Source organism: Zootoca vivipara, chromosome 15 (assembly GCF_963506605.1).
Source record: "Zootoca vivipara chromosome 15, rZooViv1.1, whole genome shotgun sequence".
In the NCBI taxonomy this organism is placed as follows: domain Eukaryota; kingdom Metazoa; phylum Chordata; class Lepidosauria; order Squamata; family Lacertidae; genus Zootoca; species Zootoca vivipara.
Genome location: NC_083290.1, coordinates 12700568 through 12714501, shown reverse-complemented (window position 1 = coordinate 12714501; position 13934 = coordinate 12700568). Strand labels below are relative to the sequence as shown.

Genomic DNA, 13934 nt, shown 5'->3' with positions numbered 1-13934 from the left:
TTAATGAAACACAACATAGGAAGCTGCCTTATACAGAGTCAGACCGTTGTCTCATCTAGCTCAGTATTGTCTATACTGACTGGCAGCAGCTCCCCAGGATTTCAGGCAAGATTCTCTAGAGATCCCGGTGATTGAATCTGGGACCTCCTGCTTGCAGGAGTCCTTGTGCTTGGCTCCTGCTTGTGGGGTTCCCTTGGGGGCATCTGGTTGGCCACTGTGAGAACAGGATGCTGGACTAGATGGGTCATTGGCCTGATCCAGCAGGCTCTTCTTGAATTCTTAGTTGTATCAACACCTACATTGGCTCCCAGTACGTTTCCAAGCACAGTTCAAAGTGTTGGTGCTGACCTTTAAAGCCCTAAACAGCCTCGGCCGGTGTACCTGAAGGAGCGTCTCCAGTCGTTCTGCCCGGACACTGCGGTCCAGCTCCAAGGAGGGCCTTCTGGAGGTTCCCTCCCTGCCAGAAGTGAGGTTACAGGGAACCAGGCAAGAAGGCCTTCTCGGTACTGGTGCCCGCCCTGTGGAACGCCCTCTCATCAGATGTCAAGGAAATAAACAACTACCTGACTTTTAGAAGACATCTGAAGGCAGCCCTGTTTTGGGAAGTTTTTAATGTTTGATGTTTTACTGTGTTTTTAATATTCTGTTGGGAGCCGCCCAGAGTGGCTGGGGAAACCCAGCCAGGTGGGTGGGGTATAAATAATAATAATAATAATAATAATAATAATAATAATAATAATAATAATATATTACTATTATTATTATTATTATTATTATTATTATTATTATTTATTTACTACTACCTGAACTTACATTTCTGACATATCAGTGACCCACTTGACAACAAAATAAAAAAAATCCTTCCAGCAGCACCTTAGAGACCAGCTAAGTTTGTCATTGGTATGAGCTTTTGTGTGCATATGCACACTTCTTCAGATACACTCGTGCATGCACACGAAAGCTCATACCAATGACAAACTTAGCTGGTCTCTAAGGTGCTGCTGGAAGGAATTTTTTTATTTTGTTTCAACTACGTCAGAACAACACAGCTACCTACCTGCCTCTTGACAACATTTTCCCCTCTCGCCTACACTTTCTCTCTCTCTCTCTCTCCTCCCCCCTCCCCCAGGTCTCGCATTCGCCGAGAGCTCTTTATCGAAGAAATCCAAGCAGGAGGCCAGAGCCAGGCTGGGTCCAGCGACTCTCCTTCAGCCAGAAGCAGCCGGGCAGTTCACAGCTCCGAAGGAGACAGTTGTGATGGGGTGGACACGGAGGGCCCGCCCGACGGGAAGCCGGCTGGAAGTCGCCTGGAAGCCGACGAGTACAGCAGCAACACAACCACAAAGTCTCAGGGAGGGCGAGCAGCGTCAGCTTTCAATGCAGGGGAAGAGGCACTGCGAGACGCCGGATCTTCGGAGAAGACAGAGACATTCCACTTGGGGACGGAGAGCCTGGACGACACCGACGATGAGGGGAGGCTCCGAGCGCCGCGTCTGAGTTCTCCGCCGGGCTCCCTACATTCAGGAGAAACTCTGGAGACGACGCCAAACTCTGCTCCAGAAGAGGATGCCTCTACCTCAACTGCCTCCACCTTGCTCCTTACAGGGGAGAGCTCCTGCAAGGCCGCAGGGGAACGTGTGGAGAAAATTCCCATTGTGCCAAGTACCAGCTCCACGCCAGCCACCAACTCCCTCCAGACCCTGTTCGGCTTCTCCGAGGCGGTTTGCTCGAAGAACACGCGGGACAACACCTTGAGGAAAAAGAAGGCAGCGAATTTGAACAGCATAATCCACCGCCTAGAGAAGGCCGCAAGTCGAGAGGAGCCCGTGGAGTGGGAGTTTTGAGATTAAGCTCACCCAACTCTGAGGAGCTGGGGAAGTAAAACAAAAAACACACACACACAAAAAACACTTGGACCTCTTCTGGTTTTAATTGTGTCCCGCACTTACAGCCCTGCAGGCCACGGGGCAAAAATGCCATAGGCCAAGGTGCATATAGAGAACGAAAGGAGCGTTTCAGCCCAGTTTTATGTTTGTGTTTTCAAGGACGAAAACTGAAAATCTGTAGTCGAGCTTTTTGTACCCCGAAGTGTTTCTATTAATTGCCCTAAAGTGATTTTCCACAGTTTCTGGGGAAGAAAAAAAAACTCATACAGCTTTTGCCTTCTGCCCTCCTCTTTGGTGTGGGCTTTAAAACAAAAAAAAATTATATACAAACAAGAAGAAGAAAAATTTAAACCCACATATTTAAAAGGGGGGCTTTTTATCCGCCATCTAATGGCTAAACAGAGCGATAATAATACACTATTATCTTCTTTAAGCAGGAAAACCGAAAAAAGATGGAAGGGGAGATTTTTTGAGAAAAAGAAAAAAAAGGTTTTTTGTAGCTGTTCAGTTGCCACTAAGAGATTGCACAGTCAACCCGACTCTAAACACACTAGTTTGAATTCCTAAATATTTTCAAGAAAAGAATATTGTTTAAAACTTGGGATTTAAAAAAAATACACATTTACTCCTCGTATTTTTTAAACAAAAGAGAAAAGTCACATCAGGAAAATATCTTAATTTGTGGTAGCTGACTTCAGTGTTTTTCTTGTAAAGTGGAATAGAGAATTGACTTGTAGTGCACATCGTTTCATAGCTTTAACCAATTCTGGTCTCTTTATGGGCTGGGATTTGTTTAATACACTCCATTTTAGGCCAAATCAGGACAGAAAAAGGAAGAAATCTGAAGAAAAAAATCTGAAATCTAGGTATTTTATAATCTGCTTTTTAACCTCTAACCACAGAGCACGCAGATCAGACCTCATTTCTAGGAGGTGTGGGAGACAGCTTGGAATGGGTACTTGATCGGATCAGTTTGAATTGCGTCATGCCAGCCTTGCAAATCAGTTCCAAGTCCTCAGCCTGCCTAGTCACACATGCCTACATTAGTCATTTGCGCCCTATGGGAAAAGAACCACCAGCTTTTGAAAGAAATTAGCTCACTTGGTTGCAGACAGGTGGGTGTCATAATGAGCCTACGTTATACGTAGTACCTTGGCAGGGTGGTGGTGTTGACTAGAAGGATGGAAGCGTTTGGCTGATACCACTTTGGGAAGTGTCGAGGTGCATCTTGCAGTGAGAAGCACTTAGAACATGAGTGGAAAGCCTGTAGCCCTTGAGTTGATGTTTGACTACAACTCCCACCAACCCTGTCCATTGACCATGCCAGGTGGGGCTGATGGGAGTCCAGCAACATCTGAAGGGCAATGGGTTCCCCACTCCTGACTTACAATGAGCTGTCTTGATGGCAGGCGGTGAGATCAGTCACTGGGCACTTTCTTGTTCTCACATCCCACTAAGATAGAAAAGGACCTTTCAGCACCCTTAACTAATTGGTTAATCACTGGCTGTGGTCCTACAGCAAGCACTGATTTCTCTTTTAAGTTTCAGTTGTGGGATTACCATTATTATTATTACCATCCTTTTATGGCGGGGCGTGTCCTCATTAACAAAAAGAGGAAAGGCTTGCAGGAAGAGCCCGTGGCATTCGGTAATCACAACGAAAACCACGGAACACCTAACCAAGACATGCTCAGAGGCATGGCGCCCATCGCAATTGTCAGCTCCTCCACTTGTTTTGCAAAAGCTGCAAGGCCGATCAAAGTACAAAATCAAATTTCCAAATTGTCTCTGACGCCTCCTGTTGTCTATGTGTATATGCGTGAGCATAGAGCCGTGTGGAAAGCCGAGTGTGTGCGTGAGTGTGTGTGCAATTTTATACGTCTGTATTTTCTTACGTACTTCTTGCACGCATAGAGTGCATTACTGCCACCTTTTTTCAATAAGCTGTTTTATCAGTTACGGCTTCTACAAGTTTGCTGATTTAGACTCCTTTATTGCCATATCTTTAAAACTAACGATAGACAATTTCGGTATATATATATTATTTTTGCTTATTTATAGGTGCTGTATTTTATTATCTGATTGTTAGGGATGAAAGGGGGCAAATATTCTTTAGAGGGATAGACTGCCGGCAGTATTGGGTATAATTTACAAGATGTAGTTGTCATACTGTATATTATTGACAGACTTTTTCTTTTCTTTTCTTTCGTTTTTTTGGGTCCGTATTGTGTATCATGGAAAACTTTGTCTTAGGTCAACATCTTTTGATGACACTTTAATGGTGCATTCATTGCTTCTTAAGTTCTAATTAATATTTTTTTCTTTGTGATATGGGGAGGGGGGGAGGTATTCTGAGTTTTAAAAATGTGTTCCCAACATTACACCTCAACATGCTTGAAGTTCATTAGAAATTGATATGGGGGGAGGGGCTATAAGATGTGAAACCACCTTCCTTGCACGTGTTTTCTTTTAAAAAGGCAATTGTGTATTTTGGAGTCTCTCTTCAAGGATTGACAGCAGCACTTAGTTCAGATCTTCTCAAATTTAAATGTTTGGTAGCTTTAAAAGAAAAAAAATGCCTTTTCATGGCCCAGGACGAAGGCTCTAGGAGGCTGCAAGGCAGGCTTGCTTCTTGCTGTTAATTTTATAATTTCATAAGCGTTTTGAGGGTCCGAATGTTGGAGCTGGAGGTCCACCGACAGCTCCTGGTTTGTTCCATGATGATCTGAGGAGACGTATTTGCAAAAATTGTGGCTGATATGAGAATCTGGGCAGCAGAGAAAGCCCAGCTGTTCCAGAAGAAAATCTGGAGAAGTAAATAAGCGCTGGTGATTCTTGACGTGGGCATAATCACCCTTTCCTAGCAGATAAACCTTCTGCTGTTGGCACATACATGAAGGCTGTGGTACAGCGGCTCTTAACATATGCATGGAATTTTGCGTAAGCATATCAGAGTGGGACTCGTGACTAAGGGGTTGCTCGGCATCTGACGTGAGAATTCCCCACTTGCTTCTCAAAACAGGATCTGCTTCTCTTTTTCAAATCTTCCTGCCAGCTTACCCCGCTTCACTTTTATCAGGGCCAAGCGTCTGAGTCGATGAAGGAATCCATTCTTGCCTTCAGATGTTTGTATCTTTTCTTACAGCAATAGATCTCCCCTTCTGTTGTTTCCTCCCCTCCCAGATAGATATGAGGATGCTTGCTGCCGTCAGGGCCCCATGATTTGATGCCTCCCCATGGAAACCTGCATCCCATAACGTTGTTACTGTACTTGTGTGGTTTAGAGCATGCCCTAGCCGAGCAGTCAGAGTTCTGCCACCCATCCTGATAAGCAATATTGAAGTGCCTTGAAATAACAGAATTCTGGTTGACTTTCACGTGCTGTGCTTCTCCCCTCCCCGCCCTGGTGCCTGTGGAGCATATTGTAAATATTGTGTAACCTTCTCTTTCCTTTTTTCCTCCCTAGGCCCAAGCAGATCTGTCTCGTGTAACCCTCCCCATCTAGAAGCAAAGCTTGCTTTAGGGCAGGTGGTTCATTACAAGGACCCTTATTCACACAACTGAAGCACTCTTAGGCCAAATCAAAGATGTTGCCGCTCTGCCAGCAGCTGCAAATTTGAAGCAGGAAAGCGCTTGAGATTCAGTATATTTTTGGCACTGTATTGTCATTTTGGTTCCTTCCATTGTTTCTGTTTTGGCTTTGAAGGGAAAGGCTAACATAGTGGCATGGACTCACTAGAGAGATTCCCCCGAAAGAATCATCTGTGCATGTCCTTCTCCATCCAAAATCTGATTCTTGGCAAGAAGATTTTGACTGGCTTTTCCAATTAGTTCTCAACTAGGCTTGGTTGGATTTGGGTCCTAGCGAAGTGTGCCATTTGCAATTCGGTTTTCAGTCTTGGGAAATCTAGCATAACAGCCCCACTCCTGGCTGGCAAGTTCATTGCAGCGCAAAGGATTACAAACCAGTAGCTGTTAGTCACGGTGGTGAAAAACTACATTAAGAAGTCACATTTCAGCAAGTTTAGTTCTGTATTGTACAGCACCTCATGCATAGGCGCTTTCCCCGGTACTTTCTTTTACAGCAAACTCCTGGCAATTTTATTTTTATGGCTGAAGCCTACTGCCATGCAGTAGTTCCCTGCCAGCCAGCCCCGCTCCGCCCAAAATGGGAAAATATTCTAGAGACTTTTAACGGAAGGGCCATAGCTCAGTGAGGAAGTACATTTCCAATCTGTGCTACAGAAAACCCTGCCTTTGGAGGAAATCTACATTGGGAATACCAATTATGGCAGGCAAGTTTCCCACATGAACTAAGGCTATGCCCAGAGCCCATCCAGAATCGTTGACACGATTCGTCTGGCATTGCATGGATTATTATGCAACGTGGGAGCCCCAAAGGTGGAGACAGCAGCTCACGCTACTTAGTAAGCCACATCGCACTACTGAGAATAATTCCAGTTTGCCAACAAAGTTTGGACAGTTGTGGAAGGCGTCCAGTAGGGGAGAATGAACACCAACCACTGCCTTCATGGCCCTTTCTTTCCAAGATGGTGAAATTCACCTAAAAGGAAAGCTTTCTCAGGTGCTGTTTTTCTGAGCAAATGTATTTTTTTTTCTCACCCCTGTAAAGGGGGGGGGAATGTAGCCCTCTTTGCAAATGCTTTTGGGAGAAATAGAGCTGTGTATATCTGGCCTCTTGAAATTCTTCACAGCTCTACTTTTGCAAAAGGCATTTGCAGAGAGGGCTTCATTTGCTTCCAAATTCTCTGTTCATTTCCACAAGCGACTCCTTGTATGCGTAGACAACTTTTAATAACATGCATGAGGTGGAGCACTTAGCAGTCCCAGTGAGAGAGGGCAGAGCAGCTTTGGGTTCTGAGTTTGTGGAAATGAGCTGATCCTATGAATGCTTTATCAAAAGTAAGTGCCACTGACTTCAATGTGACTCGGCCCAGAGCCGGCCCTACCATTAGACAGAGTGTGGCAACTACCTTGGGCAGCGGAAGCTGGGAGACGGAGAGCAGCAGCAGCAGCAGCAAGTTTTGTGTACCATGCAACCTGACCTGTGTCTCCAAAGCTGCCCTCAGGTGAGGCTGGACTAGATGACCCTTCCAACTCTTTGATTCTATGAGAGGGTGCCACCCCATTGCCAGTGTTGAAGTAAGATGCAGCTGACTGGGCAACTTCCGTGCTTGGAAAGGTTGGGAGGTGCACCACCTTGTCCTTCCCACACCACACATTGTATTGAGCCAGGACTGGACTTGCTCCCAAGGAAGTGTGCATTGGACTGTAGTTTTTAATCACAGCACCAAAGGGGGACGGATTCCACACCCAGAGCCCTTCACATAATGTTTGGTATTATTTGTCAACTGTCGTATTGACCCACGTTTCCAAAGCATGCTGGCATTGACTTGCAAATCAATTTATCTCAGAGGAGGAACACTAACCTGCAGCCCTGAAAGATCAAACTAACTTGCCTTCTTGCAGGTAGGCAGCTGACTTAACGGGGCTCCACATAAGGGGTGTGAGGACATCAGGAAGAATGTGGGAAATTTAGTACCTCTTTGGTTCTATGCACCATAGTTAGACCCCTATTTACTGACACCTCCTTAGATGAGGTGCAGATTGGCCCAGCTCTTCCTGTGTTTGCCTGGGCTGAGGCCTGGAAGAGCCCGTTTCTGCAAACACCTCAAAGGCCTTGCTACCTGGCCAGCAATAAGAGTTAGAAATTTCTAAATTTGAGGTTGATAATTTTGATAAACTGTAGTTAAAACACAACCGTTGGATATTTTTAAAAGACAAATTAATCAGTACACAGCTCCTGAAGAAGAACTGACTGAGTAAACTTCCCAGACGAACAGTTGCAGGACAAAGGTACTTTTAACCTCAATTCCAGTTACATTTTGACCATACATCTTCGTTAAAAGCCACTCCCTACCTTTAGATCGAAGGAGCTCCAAAATAAGAAAGGCAGTCCTTTTCTGTGTGTGGCTGTTGAGAGAAAAATATGCAATAGATGCCCTTCAAAAATATGCAATAGATGCCCTTGCGATTTAAAAGGATTCCCCTGCTTTTTTTGTGCAGACTTCTGAAAGAAAAACTGAACAGCAAAGAAATCTCACCCTTAGCTTAAGTGTTAATCAAATCAGATAAAGGAAAGAGAAAAAAAGTATTAGAATAACATCACGGAGAGCTGCTTCTTTTCAAAATGTATTCTCTACCAGCATTGCAGCAATCAGAGGTCACCGCAGTTCTGTCTCTCGTGCTCCATTTCAAAAGCCCCCAATACTGTCAAATTTTGGCAGTTCAGAGTTGGGGAAATCCTTAGGAAAACACCCAAGGAAGTTGTTTTGTTTCAGAGTCTTGGGCTGCAGTTGAGAACCTTTCTGAGCACTAGGGGGTGATGGCAGGTGGAATGGTGTTCACACCTCCTTGATGATGTCCACGACCACTTAGATGCCCAAGACCACTGTTGAAGCCGGTTAGCTGATGCCACACCGCTGCTCAAAACTAAAATATTTCTGTACTCCCTTGCTTTCCAAGAAATGCATTGGATGATGTGAGACTCTGCCTGGAGCAGAATCACCTTGAGTTCAGATACTTTATGAGCAAATGCAAGAAATTGTCAACATCAGCAATGCATGCTTTTATTCTTATTATTATTGGGACCTAAAATTTCCAATTTGGCCTCCTCATCCTATTTGAAGACAGGTAGGTAGCCGTGTTGGTCTGGGTCGAAGTAAAATAAAAAAATTCTTTCAGTAGCACCTTAAAGACCAACTAAGTTTTTATTTTGGTATGAGCTTTCGTGTGCATGCACACTTCTTCAGATACATTTTAAAAAGAAGCAGCTATTTGAAGACAATGAGGGAGGCTTCTTAAGATGGGAGGCTGCTAGGTGCCACTGCCAACCATACTGGGTTGAATCGGATGGGTGCCCTGCCCTGTAGGTGTCCCCAGCTCAAAGAATGCTTCCTGGAGCAAGAAGAACCTTTCTAGCCCTGGAGCAAGAAAGGCAAAGCAGTGAGGAACCAGCTTCGTACACAAGCAGGGGGCTCGGGAACTGCTATGGACACTATCACAGCACTTGCTTAAACAGACCAGGTTTGTGGACCAGCGCTAGCTGCTCTCCCTCCTCCTGTGCACAGCTCTATGCATCCAACCCCTTGTATTCTGGGTAGTGCTAAATGCATCCCAGGCCAGCTACATTGTGAACACTGTCCAGGCCTGTACAAGGAGAACAGCTCTCCTGTCGGTCTCCTGTGGACTAGAACTTCCTGTGGGTTGCATCCAGGAGGTCTTCTCTCTCCAAGGTTAGTTATGAGAGGAGCAGCAGCCTTACACCAATGGACAAGGCTACCTCCATTTCCTCCACAGGACTAGCAGATTGCTGGTGCCTTATGTTTCAGGCGCCACTAAGCACTTAATTATATCGCGTGGAAACAATCCGTTGAAATAAAGTAGTGGAGTGATGTTTTTAAGCCACACACCCAGTTGTTGGGACTTTTTAAGAAATTAGGTTCTTTATAACTCAGTTGTACGTTGCTGGGACTTTTTAATGCCATTAACTTGCTGGTGCATTGATCTAGTAGCCGTTTGCCACCGTTTGTAGTGAAACCAAAATTCCTCCCATCTTGTGCAGAATGCCAAATATTTTAGTTGCCACTTTACATGTTTGCTTCCGTTTTCTGAGGTGTTCTCGCTTTCCACGTTAAGCAATCCCTCTGCGCAAAAGTCAGCCTCGGAAGGGGTGACATGCGAAGATCTGCTCCTCATTGCATGTTTGCTTTCCTTCCTTGTCCTTTCTCTAATGAGAAGGTGGAGGCTGCAACTTTAAGTAAGCTCCACTCCCAGGTCTATATAATCCTATGTGCCCAAAGGCTGTTGTGGAATACTTACCTGGGAGTAAGTCCCACTGGACCCAGGAGTGCTGGCTTCTGAGCAGGAATACATAGGGTGCCGCCAGTCTGATCCAATGAGTCACTTCTTTTGGTGACCTGTGATCTGAATGCCTAGTCTAGCACTCCACTGAAGAAGAATCCCAAGGCTCTCCGTGAGCCCAACAACTCCTATTGCAGCCCACTCTAAAGATTATTTAATTGTGGACCTTCGCATCTTAGAAAAGTATAACACAAGCACACTTAAAAGTGGCTAGCACCCGGGGCTGAAATTGTTGAAGTAATAAGTTTCATAATGAAGAAATTAATTAGTTTAATTAATTTAAAAGCTACACACGCCCCCAAAATCAATTTTTTAGTCTGGAAGGGAAGCCTGTACTCCTGGATCTGCTACAAACTGAGTACCATGCAGTTCACAGACTTCACAACTGCATACATGAGGGCTCCATGTGCTCAAGGGCATCTTTCATTTATGTATTAAGATTTCCAAAAAGGACCTTGATAAGCATGCATGGAAGCCAGCAGCGAGAGCACATACGCTTCAAATAGTTTTCAAAGCAATAGCCTGTCTTACTTTAGTCAACAGTCATTACCGAAATACTGAAGTCATCCTGTTTTAATTGGAAATTAATTGGTTAAATTCAGAAATATTCATTTACTTAAACCCCTTAATCAGTTTGCTATCCTTGTTACTCCAGTGAAAACATAATATATTTAGTTGCATGGATCATTTCTGATTGCATATAGAATGAGTTGCCTAACTCCTGTCATTCTTGCAGGGTTCAACCATTTACTTACCTTTTAAAAAACAAGATTCATTATACAACCTACTTCCTCAAACAACTCCAAATGAACATGGCTGGGATCAACGCAACTTACCCAAAATGTAGGTCTTTGAACAGCCTTGAATGGCCAGCAGTTAAACCTGGGCATGCACAAACTGTTCCACGTCTTGGGCACACAACGCTTAAGCCTGAATAAGAGTCTTCAATGGATTGGAAAACATGCAGTGCTTTTTATCAAGCAAGAGAGGGTTTTGCGCAAACTGCATAGCAAAATCGGGATATAAATGTGAAGAACAGGGCATATATCTTTGGTAATGGCCAGCCCACTTCCTATCAGGACTGCCCATCTTCATTTTCCACTCTTATGAAACTGCTGAAATAAACACAAGCGCTTGGGGGCACCTTGAATTTGCAGTGTGGTTGCATGCATTTTCTTATATGAGCATGTGAAGTTGCCTGCAGCCTGCCAGCCACTTGTGCCACCATCTTTTAAGGCAGTGTTTCTCAACCAGTGTGCCTCCAGATGTTTTGGGACTACAACTCCCATCATCCCTAGCTAGCTAGCAAGACCAGTGGTCAGGAATGATGGGAGTTGTAGTCCCAAAACATCTGGAGGCACACTGGTTGAGAAACACTGTTTTAAGGTACCTTGTCCTTTGTAGTCACTGTGCAATTTCTAGGGCTACCAGAGGTGGGCGACCTGCGAGATGTTGCTAGACTCTAAACTCCCGTCACAACTGCCCATGCTACCTGGGGCTGATGTCAGTTGGATTCCAAGAACATCTGCATGGCTCCTGGTCCCATACCCATATGCTAGATTAACCACCTGCCTTTCTAATCAGTTCCATCAATTTGCATGTCACAGGTGCTCTTTGGAGATAACACAATTAAACAAAAGCTACCACTCATATCAGTAGCAAAAGCCTCTTAGTGCCGTGCGTGCTTACTCAGAAATCATAGAATCGTAGAGTTAGAAGGGATCCCAAGGGTCATCTAGTCCAACCCCCTGCAATGCAGGAATCTCAACTAAAGCATCCATAACAGATGGCCATCCAACCTTTGCTTAAAAACCTCCAAGGAAGGAGAATCCACCACCTTCCAAGGGAGACTTCCACTATTAAACAGCTCTTCAGGAAGTTACTACCGTACTGTCGTTTAGCCAAACATGTCTAGTGAGGGTTGCTTCCAGTTAAATCTGCCTTAAGCTGCAGTCCTATACCTATTTACCTGGGAGAAAGTCCCGTTGAAGTCAGCATGGTTTACTTATGAGTAGACTTGCATAGGATTGTACTGTTCAATAACATAACAATTGTTAAAGCTTGCAGTAGTTTTGCTGCATTAGCAATGATTCAGTGAAGATTCAAATGCATTTGCCTGTTTACCCGTTGTCTTTATAGCCGCACATGCGGAATAAGCATTATGGGGGTTGGTTTTCAAAGTATATTCTGCAGGAGTTACTATGAATGTAGGACGTCTGTACCTCTGGCATTGGCAGCACCCAACTGGATAATGTCAGAGCAGGGACAGGAGGCCAAACTTTAAAATGTCACCAACGGACACTGGAACGCTTAGGGTGCTGATTCCTTCTGCAATAACCAGCAGCCATGCGGGTTTTGTAACCGTGAAGGGGAAAAGGTTGCATATTTTAAAGGCCTCGGTTGTGAAAGCTGACCTTTCCTTCCCTGCCTTAGCCTGCCACCATGCCGCTTGTAGCTGTGCATGCATCACCTGTGTGCAGGATAGCAGTCTTTCCGCCCCGCCCCCATCATTTTAACACCCCATCACCCTGATCCAGTTATTCCTCACAGTTGCACACACCAAGTACTCTTGCCTGCAAGGGATTCATCGTGCACTGGGGCGCACACACAAGTCATGCTTGAACCAGCTCCCCTGGTCTCTTCGGTGAGGGAGACAGCTTCACATGCACAAAAAGTGTGTGTGTGGATGCCCCTCTGTTGGAATTGCGCACAGGAAGGGTCCATGCTGGACAAAGAGGGAAGCTCGTGTGAGTTGCTGCGCTCCAGAGATTTGGAAGGTGGAGGCAAGCATGCTCTTGCAAAATACTGAGCCTGCATACAACAAGCTGTTCAAGATGTCTCCTTGATTCCAGTAGGGCTGAGAGAAGCTTTAAAATTCATGGCTTTAAGAAAGCAAATAACCATAATGCATTTTGTTTCGTGGCCCCCCTCAAAAAATAAATTCGGATCGTGTATTTCCCATTTTTAAAGTTGCTTGCTATATTTAAGTAACGGGCAATGGTTATTCTCACACACTTTTTTATATATAATTCTCAGATATATTGAGCTTTATTTAGGAGATTTAGATGAAAGTTTGTGTTTCGCTTTGCGATTTGTTTCCTTTGTCCAAAGTCCTAAATTCTGCTGTCGTTTACATCTTTCACAAACTTGCATTTGTGAGCTTCTTCTAACCTGAAATTAACCAATGATTTGGATTCCCTTCCCTTCCCTTCCTTCCTTTGATATTCCCCCACCCTACCCCCAGTTTTTAACAATTTAACAAGCATAACACTTACACATTCTCAGTCTAGATGATGCAGATTTGGATTTCAGCACATATCAGAGAATAATTTATCTACTCAGGATCCATCAAGAAAAATGCAGAAATCTGGGTTGTCGGGGCACTAATTTTTCTAAAGCACTTAATAGCATGCATTAAATCTTTGTGCAATAAGAAATATTTGGTTTGCAGGGAGCTAACCTGTATGGAACATGTTAAGTTAGCAAGTATGAGCTCCTCTGTCTTTGAATTGTGGCATCCATAATTGGTGAAATTACAGGTGGAATTGTGGCATCGTATTAGGAACACTGAGCATATGACCGTTCAACAAGTGGTTACAAAAAGGCTGGTACTCTCATTGGGCCAACTGCTCAGAGGGACACCGTACTGACCTTTGAGGAGCACAGTTTTATTCAGATTAGTTTTTGTGATATCTTATAATTTCTGATAATATTTCAAGAATGTCATTTCTACAAGACACCTGCTTGCAAGTTAATTTTGGGAGGACAATGCAAATTGTTTACTTTGTCTATGGCACAAAATAACCTTGCCTACAATGCGAAATAGCCAGGCACCGGCACTAGTTATGTCCCACAGTTTGCAGTGTAACCACTTGGTAAGACATTGTCCTACCAAGCAACGAGGGAGAATTTTTTGCACTCCGCTTTTTAAATTATTATTATTATTAGGCGTTTACAGGTGTGGATAGATTTTCCTCATTCCTTGGCACAATGATGCACAGGAAAGGTTTGCCACATGGTTGCTTGCATGCCACGATTTTGTTTTCCTTTGGTAAAGCGTTGTAATCATCTGTCCTCTTGCATTTGTGACTGCAAAACACTCCT

At 44.4% G+C, this 13934-nt stretch overlaps 1 protein-coding gene across 11 annotated transcripts in view; it reads left to right on the top strand.

The window, feature by feature from the left end:
• CUX1 (cut like homeobox 1) overlaps positions 1-13934 on the top strand; it is a 264706-nt gene that overhangs the window by 227968 nt on the left and 22804 nt on the right. For 7 of the 11 annotated variants that reach the window (XM_060268521.1, XM_060268522.1, XM_060268518.1 and 4 more), the window contains one exon: positions 1130-11156. The exons of 2 other annotated variants lie outside the window; for them this stretch is intronic. In XM_060268521.1, the coding sequence (XP_060124504.1) occupies positions 1130-1844 (715 nt within the window). In that variant the 3' untranslated portion in view covers positions 1845-11156. Of the gene's footprint in view, positions 1-1129; positions 11157-13934 lie in introns of those variants that run through there. 2 more of the 11 variants (XM_035138887.2, XM_035138885.2) reach the window with 1 other exon arrangement.